The sequence below is a fragment of the Oreochromis aureus genome, linkage group 23 (genome assembly GCF_013358895.1).
Source record: "Oreochromis aureus strain Israel breed Guangdong linkage group 23, ZZ_aureus, whole genome shotgun sequence".
Taxonomy (NCBI): domain Eukaryota; kingdom Metazoa; phylum Chordata; class Actinopteri; order Cichliformes; family Cichlidae; genus Oreochromis; species Oreochromis aureus.
The window spans coordinates 26,808,764-26,833,472 of NC_052963.1; the positions used below are offsets into that span (position 1 = coordinate 26,808,764).

At 42.3% G+C, this 24,709-nt stretch overlaps 1 protein-coding gene across 1 annotated transcript in view; it reads left to right on the forward strand.

The window, feature by feature from the left end:
- Positions 1-24,706, forward strand: part of LOC116325008 (prothrombin-like) — a 37,118-nt gene extending 12,412 nt beyond the window's left edge. Inside the window, exons 8-15 of the mRNA XM_039607430.1 lie at positions 11,391-11,684; positions 11,773-11,889; positions 12,052-12,175; positions 20,457-20,624; positions 20,701-20,874; positions 21,456-21,634; positions 21,871-21,941; positions 24,470-24,706. Of these exons, the coding sequence (XP_039463364.1) occupies positions 11,391-11,684; positions 11,773-11,889; positions 12,052-12,175; positions 20,457-20,624; positions 20,701-20,874; positions 21,456-21,634; positions 21,871-21,941; positions 24,470-24,625 (1,283 nt within the window). The 3' untranslated portion in view covers positions 24,626-24,706. The remainder of the gene's footprint in view (positions 1-11,390; positions 11,685-11,772; positions 11,890-12,051; positions 12,176-20,456; positions 20,625-20,700; positions 20,875-21,455; positions 21,635-21,870; positions 21,942-24,469) is intronic.
- Positions 24,707-24,709: the final 3 nt, after the last annotated feature.

Sequence of the window (24,709 nt, forward strand, 5' to 3'; positions counted from 1 at the left end):
TTTACCGGAGTGCATGCGGCTATCACTTCGTATTAGTCCTGGTGGATTATTCGACGTGATACCCGGAAGCGGTGCTGCTGTGCACCATCTCCGTGAGGAGCGTGGCACAAGCACTGTTTCAGGTCATCTCCCTAGTCGGTATTCCTAACGAAATACTGACTGACCAGGGCACACTGGTCATGTCTCGCACACTAAAGGAACTATACGGATTCCCCAAAAGTTGACTCTGTTCATCTGGATGTAGCGTTTTCTGTGGAAGAAGTGTTTCTTCACTCATCCAAGTGACTGCTTCAGTCTCAGCTGAAGAAACTACACGGATTATTGGGCATTAAATCTATTCGGACTAGCATCTACCACCCTGGGGCGATCGTGGCTCAAGAGTTGGCAGTTCATCTTGTAATTGGAAGGTTGCCAGTTCGAGCCCCGGCTCCGACAGTTTCGGTCGTTGTGTCCTTGGGCAAGACCATTGACTGTAGAAAACATGAACGACGCGACTCCGCCTCCTACCATTGTGCAAAAATGAAGCCAAAATACCCCACTTGTGGAGGCTGCCATCTTGCAAAGTTGGAGCCAGAGTCTGCGCAGTAGTGACTTGAGGTGGAGCGACTGTGTAACGCTCCCGCCCACACACCCGCTGGACGTGACCGCAAACACGCCCCCCTACACTTTTTACGTAGCCCGGCTGCTCGAGTTTTTTGCTGGTTTACCGCGGCTGACGACTCCTTTAATTAAGGTAAATACAACCATGTCACTGTTATGAAAAAAGACACACAGCTTATCATCTTATAGTTCTAAAATCACTCTGTTGTTAATTCGTTAGTTAGATTAGCCGCTAGCATATGCACTGTGTTGGAGGCTTGTTGCTAGCTAGTTAGCAATGCTACACACCTAATACTCTTAATAGTCTGTGTTATTGAAGGATTCAGCACTTCTTATGTTTGTTATCCATTTTTAGACAGCGATGAGATCAGCTGCACACTCTACAGAGGCCCAGAGTTACTGTTAATATCAAAAATATAATGCTGTCCTTTGAGATTTTAACATAAGACTGTGAGTGTAATGGATCTAAAACTGTTTAAATCTTCAGAGCCCTCTACATCCTGGTAACATGGAAACATCAGCAGAACGTTTCAGTAGTGTAGTCTAATTTGTTCTTTTCATTTAATAATAGAGTCCATATTTTATCAACAGCTACATTCACCCTGGGGAGAAACTAGTGAGGGAGACCATCAGGACCAAGCTGGGTTTCCTGGGTCCAGAGGTTTGGAGAAACTTCTTCCCTTTCTTCATCATAGCTGTCCTGTGCCAGAAGTTCTGTTGACCGACTGAAAGAGGCATCATTTAAGAAACACCAGGAAGACTGAAGCCCGTCGCATTGATCAAACAGGATTCATGATCTTCACCAGCAGCTCCCTCACAGGGAAACCTTCAGCACTCCTCCGTAGGCCCGCCCCAGGAGATGGATAAACCCAGCATTTCATGAACACTGTGATGGAGACCTTTGGTTTGTGTAATGTTATAAATACTCGGATACTCCCCAGAGGCTCCGGACTTTTACATAAAGATATTATATTCAGTCCTGTAGAAAGTTATATATTTAAAAATATATGATCCTCTCTAGTTACTCTGGTATGAACAACTCTGAATCACTTTATGGTAAATAACACACTATGTGCAAAAAACTGTGAAAGAATTCCAGATGACAAGTTTGTAGTTCAACATACAAGTGACGACCTTTGACCTTCATCAGGTTTTATTTAATTGTGAGAAAATCTCATATGCTCTTCATGCAGCTGAGTACATCAAGTGTTTAAAACAGAAGCTGTGCAGGTCTGAGATCAGCAGCTTTGTGAAACACCAAACTGAGGTCCTGTTAATGCCGATATATAGTGACACTGTTACATGAGTGATTAATCCTTTTGTTTTTTTGTCTTTAACTTTATCAATAAAGCTGCACCTTTCACTACAGCACGTGTGGTACTTTAACCTTCGCACTGTTTTCATCAGTTCATTTTGCAGTTAACATGTGAACATGTTGGATGATCTGTCTGCTGTCACTGGGTGGTGCTGAGGTCTGAATCTGAGGGCAGCTCCTGTAATCACAAAGAGAACAGAACCATCAAACTCAGATATAAATTTTATCCCTCAAAATTGAAATAAAGCTGATTCTTCTGTCCTCACACACTCAGGAACTGAAGTTCTTCTCTTACATTTTTTTCCATATTACAGTACACTACAGTACTTTAATCCATAGTTCCTGATTAATGAGGAGTTACTGAAGTACAAGCTTTTAAAAAAATGTTACTGTCTTTACAGATGTGGCAAGAGACTGAAAACATGCTGTTGTTTGCACATATTTGATATTCAGCTCTGCACAGGAGCCACAGCCTGTTGCTTTTACAGTATAATACTTGTAATAAAAGTACAGTAACAGTAATTAGTGACTGAGTAGCCCGGGGCGTTTCTCTTGATTTCTTTAGTAAATTCATTCACCTGCACAGATTAGCTAAACGAACCCTGACAGCCGAGTGCTCATTTTAGCTAGCTAGGTCTCAGGAGCTAGCTAAGGACAGTAGTTACGGATTAGCTTACAAACACGTTTAACTTACCGAAAAAGTGCAGCGGGGCCTCGGGTCCTTCTGTCGGGTAGTCCAGTATACTGAAGAACACCTCAGGCTTTCAGGTTAAAACAGTTGGTCGTGTTTTCGTAACGTAAACGCTGGTCCTCCTCTCAGAACCTACGCTCTATCTGCTATTCCCGAACAGAGATACGCAAGTTTCTCCGTGACTGCAGCTGTCAGTCAAAGCTGCTATGATGACGTTTCACCCCAATTTAACATCACCGCGGTAGGAATTAGAATCAAACTTATGGGAAAGGAGACCCCTTGGACATCAATCAGCATGATGAGAACCCAGATAGCAAGACGACATTGAATCTATGTTGATTTTTCATCCGAACCGTCGTATATGGTCGGGGTTGAAATGCCAATGTTGTAACAACATTGAAATACTGTGGTAAACCGACGGTCTTACTATAGAGACGTTGTAACGATGTTGATTCCCCGTTGTTTTTTTGTCATTGATATTTGATCTATTTGTAGTCGACCAGGTGACAACAACAACGTCGAGAAAACGTCTATTTATAGTTGACGATCATTCGCCCGGTCACCATCAAAAACCATCGATTTGTAGTTGAGCATTAAATTGCACTGCAACTGATCGGGTATAAAGTACCAGAGAAAGTAGATTTATTGTTCATTTGTTATCAATGACTTGGTCTAGTTCACCAGCTTTAAAAAAATCATGTCTACGTGCAATTTATGTATAGTTGACCGGGAAATTAAAGCAGCGATCACTTGGACTATTCCGCAGCACCCCTCTCACATTGGTACATCCCCCCAGGTATTCATTGTCTTCTACAGTAGAGCGGGACATTTGATTTACTCTCAGCGGAATTGACCAGAGAAGGCATCAGTTCATGCACTGCACTGGCCTGCACCACGATTAGTATAAGGTAAGAATGAATGATTTTTTTTTCCTACTCGTTATTTCCATGTTTGCATTTGAATAACAGTAAAAAAACTCGTTAATGTTGTACATTAACAAGTTTTTTACTGTTATTTACGAGCCCGAAATTGTGTCTACTTCTTACAATCCGGCAACAAATAAACTGCACTGCGAACAAAGTATATCAACAAAGAAAACATTTTCGTTTCATAATTTCTTCGTTATATTCCTTACAAAGCTAGCTTTAACGCTTCGAGTTTTCCTTTGTTCTTGCCGTGGCCTCGGCGCTTGACCCAGACTTTCGCTCTGTAGTTGCTTAGTACTACAAAAATTCTAAATCTGTGATATATGATTGATAAACGTAAAGTTAACTGTATAAACGTGTTCAATGACTTTGTTACTTTTGATGATTGGAGAGCACTCGTTTCAATTCGCACACGAAAACTTTAGACTCAGTTTGAATGCCCACGTGACTGTACGTTGCACGCTGACCTAACTTTACGTTGCACGCGTACATGACTTTCCGTTTGTGCCTTGAATAATGAATAAGGCTACGTCCCACACGCACCAGCGTATTTTTGAAAACGCTGATTTTTCTATGCGTTTGCACCTTTTGTCCACACGTAATTTATGTCTGGCCGTACATTGTGTTTGTATTTCCAGGCACATTTCACGAAGCAGAACGCAGTCTTCAGAGATATCCACGTGAACGCTGTGATACGTCTGACCTTCAGTCCGAAGAAGAAACCCAGACCAGTCTTAAAAGCAAGCACAAGTAAAACCCTTTTATTCACAAACATATCTTTGATTGTTAAGAATTTATGATCTTGTCTTTTATACATATCTGTGGTGCTTGCATACTGCAATATCACCACATAATATAGTCCAAAAAGTGGAAGTTTGTAAACTTTTAAAAATGCAAAGTCGTGTACACTTGTGCACTTCAAAAATTCATTGTATACTGTACCTTCTTGCACGTCTCTGTTTCCTGTGTGTGTTGTTAGAAATCAAACTAACTTTAGGAAACAATATGCCAAAAGCATATTTACAATTACTTAAGACCGTTTTAATTTCTTTTCTTTAGACCAAATCCCTGTACACATATATACGGACTCAGAGGATGAGCAACCTACAAAAAAAAACGGTTTCCCCAGGCCCCTTGAGTGAAAATACCAGGTAATAAAATACTGTCTAGTGTCTGTGTACATATCTGTCTGACACAAGGAAACTTTTTGACAAGTTGTCTGTATTCTTAAATACTTAAAAATTATCTTTTCTAAACAGCCCTCATCACTCCAGTCTGCCCCCCAGCCCACTGATAGCAACCATCATAATGCCCCACCCAGCTTCCGGCACCTTTCGCCACTCCGGCACAAACCGACACAGCTTTGCGATCTCGCCAGCATGCAGTCTGATGTCTTCCCTATAGATGGTATGCTTTTAAAAAAAGTTTTAAAGCTGCATCACAATGTCATTGTACTCTTATCTAAAAAAACAAACAAACCCCAATTTATACTCCTGAATGTCATCTTGTTGTGATTTTTTTTTTTTTTTTTTTTTCCTGCAGATTCCAGAGACTCTGTGAGGCCACTATTACAAGGCAAGTTTGAAAATCTTGGAATTTCACAGTTTACATGGTATAACAAATATATGTGACAGGCAAAAACTAGTAAACACAAGGGAATAGAAATACATTGTACTGCCAATACTTTGGTTTATTCTTTGTATGACTTGAAAATCAGGCTTTAGGGAAAACTAAATGACATGTTTCTATCATCAATTACATGAAGTAAACACACAAGCACTTGCATACACATTTAAGACATGAGACATGCTAATTCCATCTCATAAAATGTGTCTATAGGTGAGACGCTTTGCGTTGATTGGTGCTGCTGGACCACACTGGAGGTGCGAGTCCGCCGTGTAATGGTTTATGCCATTACAAAGGAGCTGGCCTCTGTACTCAACTGGGCAGGGGAAAAAAAACCAAGGACCAGACAAAGCAAAAAAGGGCATTTAAAGAGACAGCGCTGTGCAGATGCACATTTGGTAAGTTTTAACATTTATTGTAGTTTTATGAGCTTAAAGTGAACAATAAAGGGATCAATTGATGTGCTGGGTGCGTTTCACATTTCCTATGTCTGTTTTTTGCTATATTACTTTGTCTTTCTTAATAACAAGACTTTCATGTCCGGTTAATCTGGAGATGGAGTCTTTGGTCTTCGGCTTGTTTTATCCTCGGGTTGTACACTTTGCACAGCCCGAGGACCCCATGTTTTCTTTTCTTTTTTTTTTTCTTTTTTTTTAAAGGATACACGGCACACCATGCTAAGACATATCACATTTTCAGCTTATAGCTCTTTGGGAATCAAATGCGGCAGTTTACTGATTTCCGCCTGGTGACTTTCATGTTTATCAGCCTAGGAGTTTACATACTTTCTCCCTGCTGAAGACAATTAACAAGAGCTTATTCATGTGCTCTAGTTCCCTTTTTTTTGTCTTTGTTTTTTTTGTGTGTGTGTCTATTTTTGTCCTAGATGGCCTGGCGCAGCAGGTAGGGGCGAACTCTGTCTGAGTTGGTCTTTGCTCAAGCAGTCCAGAAATGGCTCAGATATGCTCCAGATCGTACGGGTGGCGCAGGACGCACATCATCCATCCCCATCCCGGAGTAAATAATAAAAAGTGACGTGAAACATAGAAATGTAAATAGGAAACTTTGTCTTTTAATAAAGTATTTTGCAAATGATACATGTCTATTGACCTTTTTTGTTTTTTGTTTTCAATAAAAAGCAACTGTGCGAAAGAGGTGGAAAATCAATACCATAGCTCAACAGTGTTTCAATATCAGAATCTGACATTGTTTCAATGTCAACAGTGTTAGAAAATATAACGTCGAATCAATGTCAGGTTTCAACATTGATTCAACATCAAAACCTGACGTTGTTTCAACGTTAAAAATGGGTGCAAGAGTGATGTTGGGTCAACGTCACACTTCAACGTTGCTTCAATGACGTCGCCTGATATTGACTCAACACTGTTTCAATGTTTCCTTGCTATCTGGGAACTATTGATAACAAAAGAAAGAATCTTTGGAAAAAAATTATCTAAGGAGAATAAATGTATTTTGGTCTGACCCCAGTCCCATCCGTTAACATGGAGGAGGCGGGGTTTATGACCTATACTGCAGCCAGACACCAGGGGGTGATAGAGACGTTTTGGCTTCATTTTTGGGGGGCTGTCGTGTCGTCCATGTTTTCTACAGTCAATGGGCAAGACGCTTCACCCGTTGCCTACTGGTGGTGGTCAGAGGGCCCGGTGGCACCAGTGTCCGGCAGCCTCACCTCTGTCAGTGCGCCCCAGGGTGGCTGTGGCTACAATGTAGCTTGTGAATGAGTGTGTGGATGGGTGGATGACTGAACGTCTAAAGCGCTTTGGGGTCCTTAGGGACTAAGTAAAGTGCTATACAAATACAGGCCATGTACCATTTACCCTCAGAGCGATGGGTTGGTGGATCAGCTGAATAAGACGTTAAAATCATTAAAAACGTTAAAATCCATGATATGATCCATAGTTAATTCACAAGGATGAATGCAATTGGGATTGCTGGTTAGACCCTCTGTTGTTCACAGTGCTGGAGGTGCGCCAGGCCTCCACAGGATTTTCTCCCTTTGAGTTGCTGTGGCACCCCCCGTGGCAGGTAGCCACGGCAGGCAGCCACGGGGGTGCTCGACCTGATTAAAGAAAACTGGGAGGAAGATCCGAGCCCTGCAAAAAATGAAACTCAATACATGCTGGACCTGAGATTAAAGCTTTACTCTTTGGGGTGGCTCTCACGAGAAAATTTACTCCAGGCCCAGCAGCGTCAACAGAGCTTGTACAACAGAGCGGCTAGACTCAGGCAATTTTCACCAGGGGGATAAGTGCTTGTATTGCTCCCTTCTTCCAGCTCCAAACTGCTTGCCAAGTGGCAAGCACCCATCATGGTCACACGGTGAGTGGGGGACTTTGACTATAAGGTAGTATGGTCGGACAGGGGAGGAGCCACACAGATTTACCTCCTCAACCTCCTTAAAGCCTGGAGAGAGGGTGAAACCACTTCTTTGGTGAGCCTGGTGATCGAGAAAGATGACTTGGGGCCGGAGGTGCCAAAATCCACCATCCCTGCCTCTGTCCATTGTGACGACCATCTTGCACAGGCCCAGAGAGCGGATGTTGCTGTGTTGCAATGGTGCTTTGCCAATGTGTTCTCCCCCCTCCCCGGCTGTACTTCTCTCATAGAGCACCATTTTGAAACACAGCGTGGCGTCAGTAGCGGTTTTAGATACGTGCGACACGGGCGGTTGCCCAGGGCGGCATCGTGATGGGGGGTGGCATCACGGGCATCGGAGAAAAAAAAAAAATACTCATACTCATGCCGCCCCCGCATATTGGGAATGGCATAGGTATCGATCGGTTTTCTATCGCCCATTTGCGGGGAGTAAGGGCCCCCTCCGTTTGCGAGGTGCGCCTGCTGCTTGCGGCGCAGAGAGGAGAGGGCGGGGTGGCGGGGGATTCTCTGGCTGACTGGAGCAGCATTTAATAACCAACTCGCAAAATAAAACAAAATAAAAACAAACCAACAAACATGAAAACACCGGACATTATGATACAGACTTATAATTTGCACCGATGTTTTTTCAAAATTCTATACACGAAAAGTGAGCGCGAGAGCCCTCGGTGCGCCTGCTCGCTCCTGAAGTCAAAGTAAACTTTATTGTCATCTCCGCTACATACAGTCCAGTATATAGAGAGACGAGACGACGAGGCTCCAGTCCGGTTGTTCAGTGATGACGTGACGAATCCTACTTCCGGGCCTAAAGTAGTCTGCGTTTAATATGGCTTTTGTGTTGTTAACATGTTTAATGTTTTGTATTTTCTTCTATTTGATCTCAAAAAGCTCCTAAAACAGTCAGTGATCACTGTTGACCTCCCTCGGCTTTTATTACTGCTAATCATTTATTTAAGCTCAGTTTTTAAAACCTTACAATGTAACTACAGCACAGCCCATGCAGCAGTATATGAATGACTAACCTCGTATTGTGGATGGATTATCTCTTGTTCTCCTGACTGAAGTTTAGTCCGCATCCTGCCATGCGATTACATTTGTTCCTGACCACCGAGAACACTCACGTTAACTTTTATCGAGTGGAAAAAAAGTTAGCTTGTTTATGTTATGCTAACATAGCTGTGTCGCTAGCGGTCACGTAGCACATCATTATATACCAGCTAGCCAAACTTCAGTAACCCTACAAACGTCACTGCTGTTTAGTTTTCTGTCTTCATTTATGTTGGAAGTTATAGCAGAGCTGTACGTTTGAATTTTTTTCCAAAACCCCGCAGTCAGGACATTCTATATTGTATTTAGATAGAAGCTAGCGAGCTAACTTCCTGCTAACTTCTAACGCCGTTAAATGTCATAAATTCCATTTTCATGGATGCCTGGATGTTAAACTCAATTGTTACACCTGGTAGAGCAGAACACTGATCATTTTATTAAAGATGAAAGACTTTAGACAGTTTTTCAACTCTCAGTAATGCCACAGTGATCGTTTGATATATGGACCTGCAGCGGAGTTTAGGCCCAGACACGGCCAGTTACGTCAGACTGAACAACCGGGTTACAGCAGTACAAGTAAACAAACAATAAATATAAGGAGAGTAAGAAAATAAATATACGCTTTTGGACTAGGGGTAAAAGGATCAATGACAATTTAAAATTTACAGTTTGATGATTTAAAGTCTCACACATAACCCGTCGAAAGGGGAGGGAGACCTGCTGCTTCCAAATAGAGCACATTTCATTTATAATGTTGTAAATCCAAGTCCATTATGTATTCATGATTTGAATCCTGGGTTGTGTGAAATCCCAGAAATAAACCCTAGACAAAGTGAATCTGTGAACTAAGGTGTAGGTCTGTTAGGTTATGTTGTGGCGATCCTTGGATTGAGGGATGGGTGTTGATACTGGAGTGCAAAATTAAAACCAATGGAAGATGGACAAGAAAAGTTCAAAGCCATCAGGTCCTCAGTTTAGAAAAAAGAGAAAAGAAGAGGAGGAGAAACGAGCAAAAGATACATGTAAGCAGATGTGTCATTGGATAATGGCAGGTCATCCTGAAACAATCAGAATCATACTTTATTAATCGCTAAGGAAATAATGTGGGTTACAGTTGCTCCAAGAAGAAATGGTAAAGATAGCAACACTAACAGACTAAACTCCTAACAATACATTATGTTACAGATTTTAATATTGATTAGTCATTGTCAATTGTTGATTTGTCCAGTTCTCATTGTATGACGAATTATGATGGCTGTTTGGTAGCTGTTTGCATACTATCCATACTCTCTCTCTTCATATGTGTGTGTGGACAACAGTTTTATGTTAATGTACAATCCTTAATATGTTTTGTGTGTGTGGGGGGCGCCAGAGGTAGTGTTCGCCCAGGGCGCCAAACAGGCTAGGACCGCCACTGCCTGGCGTGATGGTGTGTTCACGGCCCTACAGGCTGCCGCAACAACAAAAAAAAAAATTAGTGCAGGAGGAATTTGCTGAGATGCTAAAGCTGGGAGTAATAGGAGTCTCACAGTGGGTGGTATAACCCCATAGTTCTGAAGTGGTGAAGAAAAATGGGTGAATACGGATCTGTGTCGACTATCTTAAGTTGAATGAAGTGTCACGGTTTGATGTGCATCCAATGCCCCGGGTCGACGAACTCTTTGTTGGGCATTGCCCAATTTTTAACAGTGGCACTGGAGACACTTAAGAACTGGCAGGGCTACTGGCAGATTCACGTGTCTGTCCCTGGAAAAAACTGCCTTCTTCACTTTGTACAGTTTGTACCAATTCGTGGTTTGTACCAATCCGTTTGGCTTGTTCAGAGCCCTGGCCACATTCTAGTGCCTCATTGACCAGGTATTGTGGCCACACACTGAGTATTCTGATGCCTTCCTGGATGATGTTATCATCTATAGTGACACCTGGGCGGAGCATGTGCAGCGGGTGGCCGCGGTCCTGGAGTCCCTGAGGCAGGCGGGGCTCACGGCCAACCCGAAGAAGTGTGCGGTTGGACGGAGGGAGGTACAGTATCTGGGGTACCACTTGGGGGGCCAGCAGATGCGCCCTCAGGTAGAGAAGACAGCAGCAATAACATCATGCCCGTGCCCCAAGACCAAAAAGGAGGTGCGATGGTTTCTGGTTTCAGTGAGCTCGTAGGGCGGCACAGAGGCGGGAAGAACAGGTGTACCTCACAGGTTAATTGACTGTGTGTCTGCTCTTTTTGATAGTGACAGTCAGACAGGAGAGGAGTGTGTGGAAACAAGCAAGGAGTGTCTGCGTCCTGAGCTGATCAAGGCTAAAAGCCGCAGTTGCATTGCCACAAATAAAATGATTGTTAATCCACCCTTGTTAATCCAACCAGGCGGAGCGGCACACCATGGTGCTGGAGCAGCTGATAGGGGTTGCGGAGGAGTTGGTGCCACGGTTGTTGCATTGCCACAAATAAAAAGGACTGTTAATCCAACCTGACGCCAGTGCGTGCATATGTATGTTCACGGGGTCCTGTGTCACAAATGATAATAATTAATATTCTTGCACCATTTTATGCTAGTTGAAACTCTTGTGCTAGTAATGTTGGAAAGCCATGTCAACACCTAAAATGAGCTGCTCACAAGTCACTGAATTTCTTCCACAGTCTCTGGTTTCCACATCACTGCTGAACTCTTCTTACATCCTGGAGTGTTTCAGGGCTCATATACAATCTAGGATTATATTTCTCTGCAGTATGCGCTCCTTGTTCTGCAAGCTGATCTGTCTTTTTTTATTTATTTATTTATTTTTGTTAAAGGTGAAGACTTTGTCCCACCCACTGTGGCCACAAAACCACACAAACCTATAGTGTGCTTGCCCAATTATGGTATAGAATATAATGGGGACCTAAGTGTTACCATAGGAGGTCACACCTGCCTGCCATGGTCATTACTGGAGGTAAAAACCCTCAGTCAGGACAAAGAGTTCATCCCTGAAGTTCAGCTACAGACCAACAAGTGCCGAAATCCTGACGGTGACTTTGAGGGCCCCTGGTGCTATGTCAGGATTGCTGGAAATATAACAATGGACTACTGTGATCTCCAGCTATGTGGTAGAGTACAAACCTACAATCCACTATTAAATAAATCCTCCTGTTTACCAGGCCCTTACCTTTCCAATTGGCCACCTGTTTCCTGCAGAGGATCCGCTATTAGGGCCTGAGCAAACAACTGTGACCGAAGAAAGGGAGCGCTCCGTCTTAGGTCAGGCCAGGAAAAACCTTTTCAGTCCTCGCACGTTTGGACAAGGAGAGGATGGTGAGTGCACTTAATGGGCAGTGACAGCAAGCATCAGGTAATCACTGTACCCCAAAAAGCTGAAAGAGAACTATTCAAGAAGGAGGTGATCAATCTAGCCTGTTAATAGTTTTGTTGTGTTTGACCATCTATCAAAGTTTTTATTTATTTCTTGTGCTGTAGATTGTGGACAGCGTCCCATATATGAAAAGAACAACATAAGAGATGTAAAAGAAGCATGCATGGGTTTCAACGGCTGCTGTCGTATGATTTTGGATGATGACGCTCAAGTGGGCTCAGCTCCATGGTAATGGCACTAGATAAACATGACTTTAAGGATGATTGACAAAATTGTTCTGGATGTCTGTCAAAACAGATCAGACTCCCATCAGGAGATTATCAAAGTAACATAAGAGGCGACCGTAACTCAGGGGGTTGGGAAGCGTATCTGCAACCAGAAGGTCGCCGGTTCGATCCCCGGGCTCTCTGTCCTGGTCGTTGTGTCCTTGGGCAAGACACTTTACCCTACCGCCTACTGGTGTTGGCCAAAGGGGCCGATGGTGCGATATGGCAGCCTCGCTTCTGTCAGTCTGCCCCAGGGCAGCTGTGGCTACAACAGTAGCTTGCCTCCACCAGTGAGTGAATGAATAGTGGCATTGTAAAGTGCTTTGGGTGCCTTGAAAAGCGCTATATGAAATCCAATCCATTATTATACTTAATTTATCCCAAAATTCAGGAGACTGCAGTGCTATAGCACCCAAAACATAAAAACAGTAACATATGCTAGGGGCTCACACACACAGTATATCTATGCCCAGTATACTGCTAGCCAATCTTCAGTCCATCAAGAACAAGGGTGATGACCTCAGGGCCAGAGTCAAGTTCCAGAGAGACATTCGGGACTGCTTCACCGAGCAGAGGATGATGGGGAGTAACGGAATACATGTACCGCCATTACGTATTTAAAATACAAAATATGAGTAACTGTATTCCGTTACAGTTACCATTTAAAAGGGTGGTATTCAGAATACAGTTACTTTGCTGAAATAAAGGGATTACACGGCGGTATTTTCCTGTTTCATATGTTCGGCTATGCCCTCTCTATTCTAATGCCTGTGTCTCAGTCTCGCGGCCCATGTCACCTCTACTTGCGGCCCACATAATGACGTGAAGAACTATTTAAAAAAAATATTCACAAAAATGATTTAATATGAAGGCAATAGCCAGAGTGTTACAGGCATAACCCTAAAGAATGTAGCCTCATGGGCAGTGTAGTCCGTGCTGCAGGGAGAATGGACTGCCATACACGTTATGTGTCTGTGAGCGAGGGAGGGAGAAAAAGGAAAAGTACGAGCTGTCACCGAGCAGAAACGGGAGCTGGAAGCATGTAAATATAATAATAACCACTGCAGCCAAAAAGAGTGCCTGACGAGCCCAGTTATAAGTAAGCTATTAAGACTCGACTGTACACTTTTTTCGTGTTTTTCTCCAAAACAATAAGTTCCGTTGGAGCAGCCTTTCAACGCCTCTCTCCGTCTATCGCTAGCAAAGTTGACCCAGACAACAAAGTAAAGCTAGTTTTCGGCTATGAGCCCGACATGAACCCGACGCATTAGCCAGAGGTCCCTTTACTATGGTTCAAAGCCGCGGACCTGTTTTATATACATGCTGAATAGTTTTCTATACGAGATCGCTGCAAAATGTGCAGCCTTACCTAATGTCCACCTACTGTTACTCATTTTATATTAAGATTTAAAAATCTAGTCGGTATTGGTATGGCGAGTAACCTTCAGTAAAAGTAATAATTCACACGCAGCAATAGTACATTCATGTAATTGTAAAAAGCACGATAATATAATAGGTAATCCAAAGTATTCAGAATACGTTACTGTCATTGAGTAACGTAACGGAATACGTTACAAAATACATTTTAAAAGTAACCTTCCCAACACTGTCACCGAGACATTGCTGAACCTAGCGATACTTTCTCGGTCTACCGCAGAACAAATGAATGGAACAATGGCACCGAGGAAGAAAAGAGGTGGTGAAGTGTGTTTGATGGTAACCAATAGATGGTGCGACAGCACAAGCATTTTTCCACTCACAAGCTCTTGCTCACCCAATCTGGAACTTTTGCTCGTTAAATGTCACCCTTTCTATGTCTGTGAAGGTTCTCAGTCATCCAGGTCATCGTAGTCAAAGGAGTTTGCAAAGAAAAGCGTCTGGACTTCTTTAAGTTGCTTGAAGACGTTTCACCTCTCATCTGAGAAGCTTCTTCAGTTCTAAGGTCAAATGGCCGAGAGTCCCAGATTTAAACCCAGTGGGAGTATCCCCCCAAGGAGGGACAAAGGACCCCCTGGTGATCCTCTAATCACATGCGCCAAGGTGTGAAAGCGGGTGTGGTACCTAATCAGCCAGGGTTTCGGGTGAGCTCATTGTGAAACCTGGCCCCACCTTGTCATGTGAATTCCTGAGGTCAGATGGCCCAGGATGTGAGTGGGCGTTAAGGCGTCTGGGGAGGGAACTCAAAACTGGATTATAGATGGCAGACAGTTGGTGTCGTAAACCACCGCCTCTGTTCAAAGATGGTCGCTCACAGTGGACATAGATGGCCTCTTTCACTCCTCTTTCAAACCATCTGTCCTCTCTGTCCAATATGTGAACGTTGGCATCCTCGAAAGAGTGACCTTTATCCTTAATATGCAGGTGGACTGCTGAGTCTTGTCCTGTGGAGGTGGCTCTTCTATGTTGTGCCATACGCTTGTGAAGTGGCTGTTTGGTCTCTCCAATGTAGAGGTCTGGGCATTCCTCGCTGCACTGTACAGCATACACCACGTTGTTAAGTCTGTGTTTTGGAGTTTTGTCTTTCGGGTGAACCAGTTTGTGTCTGAGTGTGTTGCTGGGTCTGAAGTACACTGGGATGTTGTGCTTGGAGAAAACTCTCCTGAGTTTCTCTGATACACCGGCTACATAGGGGATGACAACGTTGTTGCGTCTGTCTTTCTTATCCTCCCTCGCTGGTGTCTGATCTTCTTTTCTGTGCCTCTTAGCTGACTTTATGAACGCCCAGTTCGGATAACCGCATGTTTTCAGTGCTTCCTTTACATGTGTGTGTTCCTGAAGAAGCTTCTCGGATGAGAGGTGAAACGTCTTCAAGCAACTTAAAGAAGTCCAGACGCTTTTCTTTGCAAACTCCTTTGATCACCCTTTCTATCTTCCTCAGGAATTCACTGCGGTCATTGACTGCACTGTTTATATTCTGTCACACACGGACTCAGACTCTGCCTTATGTGAACTACATGCGGCTCTCACACAACAACAAACACTTCACTAGGATGCCGCTCTCATTGTTATGGGAGATTTTAACAGAGTAAATCTCAAATGCACATTTCATAACCTTCACCAGCACATCCCCTGCCCCACCAGGGCCACAAGAACACTAGACCACTACTGCTACACTCCATTCAAAGACTGCTACAAAGCACAGTCTCTGCCGGCATTTGGAAAAGTGGACCACACCATCATCTTCCTCGTGTCTGTTTACAAAGACTAAAGCAGGAAGCACCAATCAGGAGAGAGATCGCACGCTGGATGGATGCACTGGATGACGCAGACTGGAACATGTTTCGGTGCAGCTCTGATGGCATCAACATGTTTACGGAAGTGGTTGTGGGATTTATCAGGAAACTAGTGGATGAAGCCGTGGGTGGATAAAAACATCCATGATGGTCTGAGATCGCACACCACTGCCTACAAAGCGGGTCGCGTCTCCAGTAATATGGACCAATACAAGGCTGCTTACAATGTGCTCACAATGTGCGCAGCGTGGTTGCAAAGGCAAAGCGGAGCTACGGGGAAAAACTAGAGTCACAGCTACAACAGTGCGACTCTAGGAGCCTATGGAAAGGACTGCAGACAATAACAGACTATAAACAGACAGCTTCTTCAGTGATGAATGCCAACGCTTCACTGGCTGATAAGCTGAACACATTTTATATTCGCTTTGACGCTGCAGCAAATAACACAACAAATGGCTGCATGCGTGCTGAGAGGACCAGTAAGGAACAATGCTTTCAACGCTGTTCACTCTCCTGAAAGCCTTCCTCACAGAAAGCTTTCAGGAGAGTGAACAGCAGCAGGAGAAGATCCAATCCCTGGTTGGGTCCTGAAAGCCTGCACTGACCAGCTAGTACCGGTGTTCACAGTGATCTTAAACCTCTCCCTGGCCCAAGCAGGGGTTCCCATGTACTTCAAACAGTCCATCGTTGTTCCTGTTTTTATGAAACAACAGCCCACTTGCCACAATGATTATCGTCCAGTAGCACTTAGGGCTGTTCGATATAACGATATATATCAGATGACGATATAAAAACATCTATTGTTTCATTTTACACTATCGTTTGTTTCGTGGTGTCGCAAAATAAACTGTTTACGGCAATATTTTTTCATCGTTTTGATGGTCATTGTAGTGGCTATATTACATTTCTTAAAGTTCTCTCTTTCTCTTATATTTAATATAACCACACTACAGACGGACAAGCGCCTGTTTTTATGCGTTGTCGTTAGCAACAACGACGGTAAAACCACCTCGTGTCCACTTGTTTATTTTCCACATAAACCTTTTACAATAAAGCTCAAGATCCTGTTCAGGCTTTTCAAAATAAACTGAATCACGTGAAAGAGTATGCAGAGTATTTACAGATGAGATGCATAAAAGAGCCGTCAGGTGCTAAAAAATAAACCTTTGACTCAAACGTTAGAACAGGCTTTTCCCCGCAGCACGCTGTGTAATAAATACTCACAAAGAAAACTGCAGCCGTTAAAACTTATGTCTAAAAATGTATGGTTTCATACATCGGTTAAAACACTCGACTCCAGGTAAATGACGCCCAGCTGGAAACAATTCACGCAAGTCGAGCTGCCCGAGATTCACAGAATTTACAGAAAATGTAAAATTTTTGTAATTTATATCGTTATCGGACGATAGATGTCTTATATCGGGATATGAGATTTTGGTCATATCGCACAGCCCTAATAGCACTGATATCAACAGTGATGAAGTGTTTTGAGGGACTGGTAAGAGACCACATCACTTCTTCACTTCCTGCCACCACTGACCCACTTAAGTTTTCATACTAGACTAATCGTTCCACAGACGATGCCATATCACACCTGCTTCACACATCCCTGAGCCACCTGGACACTGGCAGAGGGAATTATGTTAGGATGCTGTTCATGGACTACAGTTCTGCATTCAAGACAATAATTCCCTTAAAGCTTTTCACCAAGTTGAAGGATCTAGGACTAGGCTCATCCCTGTGCCAGTGGATCCTCAAATTCCTTACAGACAGACCCAATCAGTGAGGGTGGGAAAACATGTCTCTCCCTCCATCTCATTCAGTACTGGAGTGCCTCAAGGCTGTGTTTTAAGCCCCCTGCTGTACTCACTGTATACTTACGACTAGGGATGGGTATCGTTTAGGTTTTATCCGATACTGGTGCCAAACCAGTACTTTTGAAACAGTGCCGGTGTTTAAAAGGTGCTCAAACCGGTGCTTAAAGAATGGAGAACACAAAATTGGTCCAAAAACCTCTCATATTCAGCTGTTTTTTTGTAAAAAGATAACAATGTTAGCCTTTTCTGCAGCTATAGGGCATATATGGTCTCACTCTTGGCTGGAAGCAGTGCTTAATCAATGGAAAAAACACAAACTTTGTCCAAAAACCTCTCATGTTTAGCTGTTTTCCACTTTTTCTTTGGTCATTTTAGCCTTTCTGGCCAGGGTGAAGGGAGTATCTGCCATCAAACAAGAAGACAGCCACATTTAACTACGACGGTGTTTGCTAGTTCACCTTACATGCATTAATGTAATAATGTGGTTAGCCTACTCAACGTTAATTACACACGAACAACATTAAGCTACTCACGCAGAGAAGAACAGCTGCTGCTGCCATCATCATCCGTCATCATTTCTGCTTCACTGGCAGGGCTAGGGGCCAGGACTCTACTCGTCTCTTCGGGTTCTTGGGGGATGTTGCTAACTCCAGGTCCGATAACAGGCACCACACCCGCAGTAGATGTGCTCGGTGTGAGGTCTCGCAGCAAGCTATCAAATACGGCGCATTTCTCGGCTTTTAAAAAAACGGTATGCGTCGCCAGGTGTTTCATCGGATTTGAGGAGTTACCTCATTTGCACAGTATCACAGTATTAGCTTAAAGCACTTGTTGCAGGCTGCTGGGTTTGCATCTTTTGCTGTGAAGTACAGCCAGACTTTTGACCACTTCGCCTTGGGCATTTTTAATCTGTAGCTCTGCTCTAAAAGAACGTACGTACCTGGGCCCGCCTACTATCCTCAGAAACGTAAAATGATTGGCTAGAATCTAAAGTGTATCACAGCTCAGGAAAAAAAAGCACCGAAATGTGCGCTGCTTTTCGGTCTGGTTACTACCGTTTATGTCAGAACGAAACCGGTACCCATCCCTACTTACGACCGTGTAGCGACATCAGATACCACCTCCATTGTCAAGTTTGCAGACGACACTGTTGTGTTGGGCCTGATCTCTGACAATATCGAGAAGATCTACCTGGAGGAGATTATGGACCTGGAGAAGTGGTGTCAGGAGAACAACCTCCTGCTAAACCTCAGCAAGACTAAGGAGCTGATTATGGACTTCAGTACAAAGCAGGGAAAGAATTATGAACCCCTGATAATCGCTGGTGCGCCAGTGGAGAGAGTGGACAGCTTCCGGTACCTGGGTGTCCGTATCACTTAGGACCTGTCATGGTCATGTCACATCAACACCCTGTTCAGGAAAGCTTGCCAGCGTCTCTTCTTCCTCAGAAGACTTAGAGACTTCCATCTGCCACTGAGGGTGCTTAACTTCTACTCCTGCACCATCAAGAGCACCCTGATGGGAAACATCTGCACCTGGTATGGAAACAGCACCAAGCAGGACAGACAAGATCTTGAAAGAGTGGTGCGCTCAGCCAAAAGCAAGTGACAAATAAAGCTTTTTCATCATCAGCAGCATCAGCATCAGCATCATTTGCTCTGAGCTTCCTGACCTGCTGTCTGTCTACACTAAACGTTGCAAGACCAAAGCCAGAAAGATCATGATAGACCTCTCCGATCCCAACAATGAACTTTTCTCACTGTTGAGGTCAATCCTGGTCAAAACAGAAAGAATGAGGAGGAGCTTCTTCCCCCAGGCTATTTGGGCCCTGAACCAGGGGTAGTCTGGACTCTTATACATCAAATCATCGCAGGCAATCTGTTTATTTGCACTCTTCTTATACTTTCTTTTTTAAATTGTCTATTAGCACATTCTACTTTTTTATCTTATAATTTATCTTTAACTCTTAGTTTACTCTTTACATGTTAGGTTAAATTCTTAATTTATTCTTTAAATCTGTTAGATCTTTTTAATGGAACTTTTATTGCCTCTTTTTATGTACATTTTTCAAAGTGTAATTTTTTTTTTTACTGTAAACTACTAAAATATAAAATTTGTAAATTTAGCAAATTTCTTTACTGTAGGCATTGCACAACAATAACCATTTCACTACATGTTGTACTGTGTATGATTGTGAGTATGACAAATAAAATTGGAATTTGAAAATCAAGTAGCTTCAAAGGTAAATAAAATATGCAAAAGAAAGAGCTGAGGTAGCAAGGAAATAGAAAAAGTGAAGGGCTCTGTTAGGTCTGTGCTTGCAGGCCTCACTGATTCAAAGACTTACAGTAAGTAACATCAAGCAAATAAATAAAAGTATGAGACAGGGAAGGTTTTCAGTATCTTTTCTTTGTTGCAAAAAAGCTGAGACAGATTTGAAAGTCATGCTGCCTGCCCAGGTTATGATGCAAAGGGTGGGCCAGGTCTTCCAGTTATTATGCATAGCCATACGCCACAACCATACTCATTTGGTTGACCTCTGTGTTAGCTGATGGAGGAATCTAAACAGTGGTAAGTGACAAATTAGTAATATGTATACATTCCACAGTGAGCAGTTAAATATTGACACCAAAGAAATGTTCCGTTTGCAGAAATATATCTGTGATTGCATCCTTCCCCTCACAAACAGTGCAATCCTGACGCATTTGTTCTTCCCACTCAGATTGGTGTTTCTGTCTGCTCGAAAGCTCCTGAAGGGTGGTACAGTCAACAAGTGTCCATTGTCCATGGTTCGCTGGTTTTTAATCGACTCAGCGAGCTTGTCCATAGATTTGTCCAAACTTAGATTCTCCATAACGACAGCTGGAACAGCTCAAGTTTTTTCCACTGTAGATCCAACAGAATCTACAGGCCTTACTCTGCCCATTAGAACTGTCAGAGCAAACATCCAATGAAGATTCTCCTTTGCCAAGAATATACCGAAAAGAAGCAACATCAATAGCTTTTAAATCTTGACAATGTCCTTAGAAAACACACCAAGCAAGAAAAATTGACTCACTACAATTAATCAATAAAAGAAAAAAGTTTGTGGGATCCTGCCAATCAGAAATAAATAAAAGAACCATTAAGATACAAACTGTTTGTGACTCAACTTATATTTTTCTAACTCAATAAATAATTTTGTTGTTTGCAGGCAGGTGATGCTGTACAAGCGTAACCCACAGGAGTTTTTGTGTGGAGCCAGTCTGATCAGTGATCAGTGGATCCTGACCGCAGCTCACTGCATCCTTTACCCACCCTGGAACAGGAACCTCACTGTCAACGATATACTGGTCCGGCTGGGAAAACACAGAAGCAACATGTAAAAAGGCGTGTCTGTCTTAATTATCATTAGTTTCATTTGAAGGCCTGTTGACATTATTTAAACCTTTTTCTAGGTTTGAGCGTAACATTGAGAAGATTGTGGCAATTGATGAAATCATTGTCCACCCCAAATACAACTGGAAGGAAAACCTGAACCGTGACATCGCTCTGCTGCACATGAGAAGGCCGGTCATATTCACTGATAGGATCCATCCTATCTGCCTGCCCAGCAAGACGGTCGCCAAGTTGTAAGACAAACGCAACATTTGCAACCAATTACAAGTTGACAAGTTCAGACCAAATTCTTTAATTATAATTCCCACCAAATGAAAGGAAACAAGTGAAAATGTGTCTTGAATTAAATTTCCAGTTCTGTCATGTGATCTGGAGCGTTTTCATGTGGGGGAGATTCTGGGTCAGACATAGAGCTTGCTGGAGAGATTATTTTGTTCATATGGTGTTGAATACTGCTAGAAATATTAATTGGGGAGGTATCAACACAGTTTATTATTGTGCCAAGGACTTTGCCTAAAGTACTGAGTAAACAACAATTTGATCAAATCAAGTCAGGTCCTCAAACTTGGTCACATAGCTATTTCTGCATAGATATTGATTTTCCTTTTCTCCAGTTATCCTGCAGGGGGATAAAAGATTCTTCAGATCCCACAGATTCCTTCTGTCTTATTGGAAAGTCTAAAGTAATGCAAAGACTGCGCCAGTAGAGGGTGCTATTAAGAACTGTGGTCAGAGACACTTTGGTTCAGTGAGGTTTATACTATGGATGGTGACAGGCCTTGTGATATATCTGACTGGTATTTTTTCCCGGCAGTCTGATGTCTGAAGGCTTTAACGGCCAAGTTACCGGGTGGGGGAGCCTGAAGGAAAACTGGAATCCTGCAGTGAGAAAATTATCATCAGTCCTTCAGCAAATCTACCTACCGATAGTGGACCAGAACATCTGCCGCAGCTCCACTTCAGTCAAGATCACAGACAACATGTTCTGTGCTGGTAAAACAAAACAAAAGAGTTTCCACATTTGTTCAACAAGAAAATGCTTGTTTATATTTTATTTTTGGCTTATTTTTGGTCCAACTGTTTGATCCTGAATAAACCCCTGGTGTGCTGAGTGATGCTGCCGTCTCATCGGCTGTACTGAATGGAATTTGGCTGTTTCTCTCAGGATGATCCTGGATCTCCTGAAGGTGTCATAGTTTCTCTATAATTACAGTCTCTGTGTGTTTCAGGTTATAAACCAGACGATTACAAACATGGAGACGCCTGTGAGGGAGACAGCGGGGGACCTTTTGTGATGAAGGTGAGAATCACAATGAAAGAAGAATAACTAATGATAGATTAAGTCTCCTCTTTACCATTTCTTATCATTAGATAACATCCGGTTTATATCTCAAGCAGCTGTTTAATAAAATATTTGTTAAATAAATTATAAGACCTACTGCATGGGAACACACAGAAGTGAAGGCAGTGTAAGACAGTTACAGAGTGATACAGTAGCACTGTAAAACACAGTCTATTAACACTTAAACAGATTTTAATATGTTCTGTTCAGTGCTTTGTAACGTTTAATGTAAATATCACACATATACATTAATTTAATCTGCTAAAAATTCAGGACATTGTTTTAATTAACACATAGTAATAAAATATGTACACAGTATATTAACTGTTACATATAGAATCAAATTAACATTTATATCAAAAATTAATGCTTTCTTGTTTATAAGTTGAACAACAGTTTAATTAGACTTTTGTTCCTGACACGTTAAAAATGTTAAACATTTCCTGAAAATCTATCTGGACATTAACAGTATTTTATAACTATAATATGTTTTACCACAACCCAAATATATAAAATTACTGAAAATGCAAAATGTTTTAATTACGAATTACCAATGCTTCGTTTGACCTGTACCGAACTCATACAGCCATGCTTTCACCAACTAAATTCGGATTCACACAGGCCTAGAGACCAATTATTAACTCCATGTCAAAGGTTTCTAGGGAAAAATGTGTATTCTCTGGCACACCAATGATGATTTGACTCACACAGTTTGCTCAGGATTTTTATTGCTTTAACTCCGTGAGTAGGGCTGCCACAAACGATTATTTTGATAGTCGACTAGTCACCGATTATTTTTGCGATTAGTCGACTAATCAGATTATGCATCCATTGAATGTAAAACGTACAGTTTATTGCACCAGCATGCATCTGCTCTTATATAACTATCATTATCTTACAGCTTTAAGTGTTTCAGGTATGTGCTAACTAAAAATAAAGACAAGATGATAGTTTATTGAATTTAAATGAAATTTGCAGATTGTTTCGGTGAAGTTTAATAAACGCAGCCGTCTGCTCCTTGCTATCTAAAATATAACAGGACACCGGAGTATATTCTCGAGCATCTCACACTTCTGATAATCAGTTGTCTGCTTGACGTTTATTCAGCTGTGTAAAAACTATAACTTTATTTCTCAGCTAAACCGATTTACTCAGGAACAAATAAAATACTGAAAAAAGCAAAACAATAAAATTTTTAAGTTATCTAAGTGACTTATATATCATGTTTAACCTGAGTAGCGAAAGACGGCGGTGGGTTTGAAAACGATTTGCCGGGAGTCCGGTGTTCTCACCGGTTCTAGTGAGCCTTGAACCCTGGCTAACTATCGAGCTGGTGGGTAACAGACGTCTCCGAAAACGTCGGGGCGCTTTTGAAAATATGTGATATCTTGATAAACTGAGCAGATATTTGAGGTTTACACAGCTACATTCTCCCCTGAAAATATGTTAAACGTTTATTTTGTGACCCAGAAAGAATAATAAGAGTAATATTAAAACTAACTAGCTGCCGCCATTGTTGGAAACTGAGCAGGACCACGATGGGTCGCGCTATGAATTCTGGGACACAGTTTCTTCTTGTTCGGGGTTTAATGGCAGCTGGCATCCTTGTACATGCATTGCTGCCATCTTCTGTTTCAGTCCGTCATTATACTCTTAAATCCTACTACTTATTCCTGCGCCTTTTGGGATCTTACGAAGCTTCAAACGACACGTCGACTATTAAATTAGTCGTCGACGATTTTGATAGTCGACGTAATCGTGACTAGTCGACTAATCGTGGCAGCCCTAGTAGTGAGTATTTTTTTATGTAGTTGATTATAAAGGTTTTTTTTGTGGTCTGTAAATCACTTTCTACCTAGGTTTTGAAAAGTGCCACGCAGCACTGATTTTATTATTATTAATATTAGTGTTAAAACATATACACTGCACAATAATACACCAATATTTCACTGGATTGCCTTTAGCTTCGATGACGGCACACATTGTGTGGCATTGTTTCAGTAACGTTATGCAGTTCACGTTCAGGTCGCCTACTAATGGGAAAGTTGTTGGTTTGATCCCTGTCTGCGTGCCAAATACCCTTTGGGCACTTTGGCACCAGAAACCTTCATCCAAAAGGTAGGAACTGAAACTCACTATTCACTGGTGAGTTTCAGTTAGTGAGGCATATTGGGCAAATTTCTTAAAGCTACACAGCTGTTTAGTCCCATATGAAACATACTTGTGTTGTTCTTTGGAATGGCCTTTTTTCTGGCAGGATCTTTAAACATAGGGTTCCCAAACCGTGTCTTCAACATCAGCCCAGAACTTCATCAATTTTTTTGTCCAAAGTTGAATTTAAAACTTTATAGACAAATACTGATGGTTTTTCTTTCTCTCAGCTCTGAAAAGTCCTTTTTACTATTTACAAAATGTTCAATCTGAGAATTTAGAATAGTTGCCTTTGCAAACAATGAGTCTTATTTTGAAACTGTCTTCCTGTGCAGTACCGGGCAGAGAACCGCTGGTATCAGATCGGCATCATGTCATGGAGCGAGGGCTGCGATCTTGACAAGAACTATGGCTTCTACACTCACCTGTTCAGGATGACCAGGTGGATAGGCAAAGTTATTGAAAAGACGAGAGGAAGCGATGATGAGTAGACACAAACCATCGATGTCAATCACTTCACATTCAACCTTGTTAAGCAACATGGCCCCAATAAAGATTGTCATCGCATTGTACCC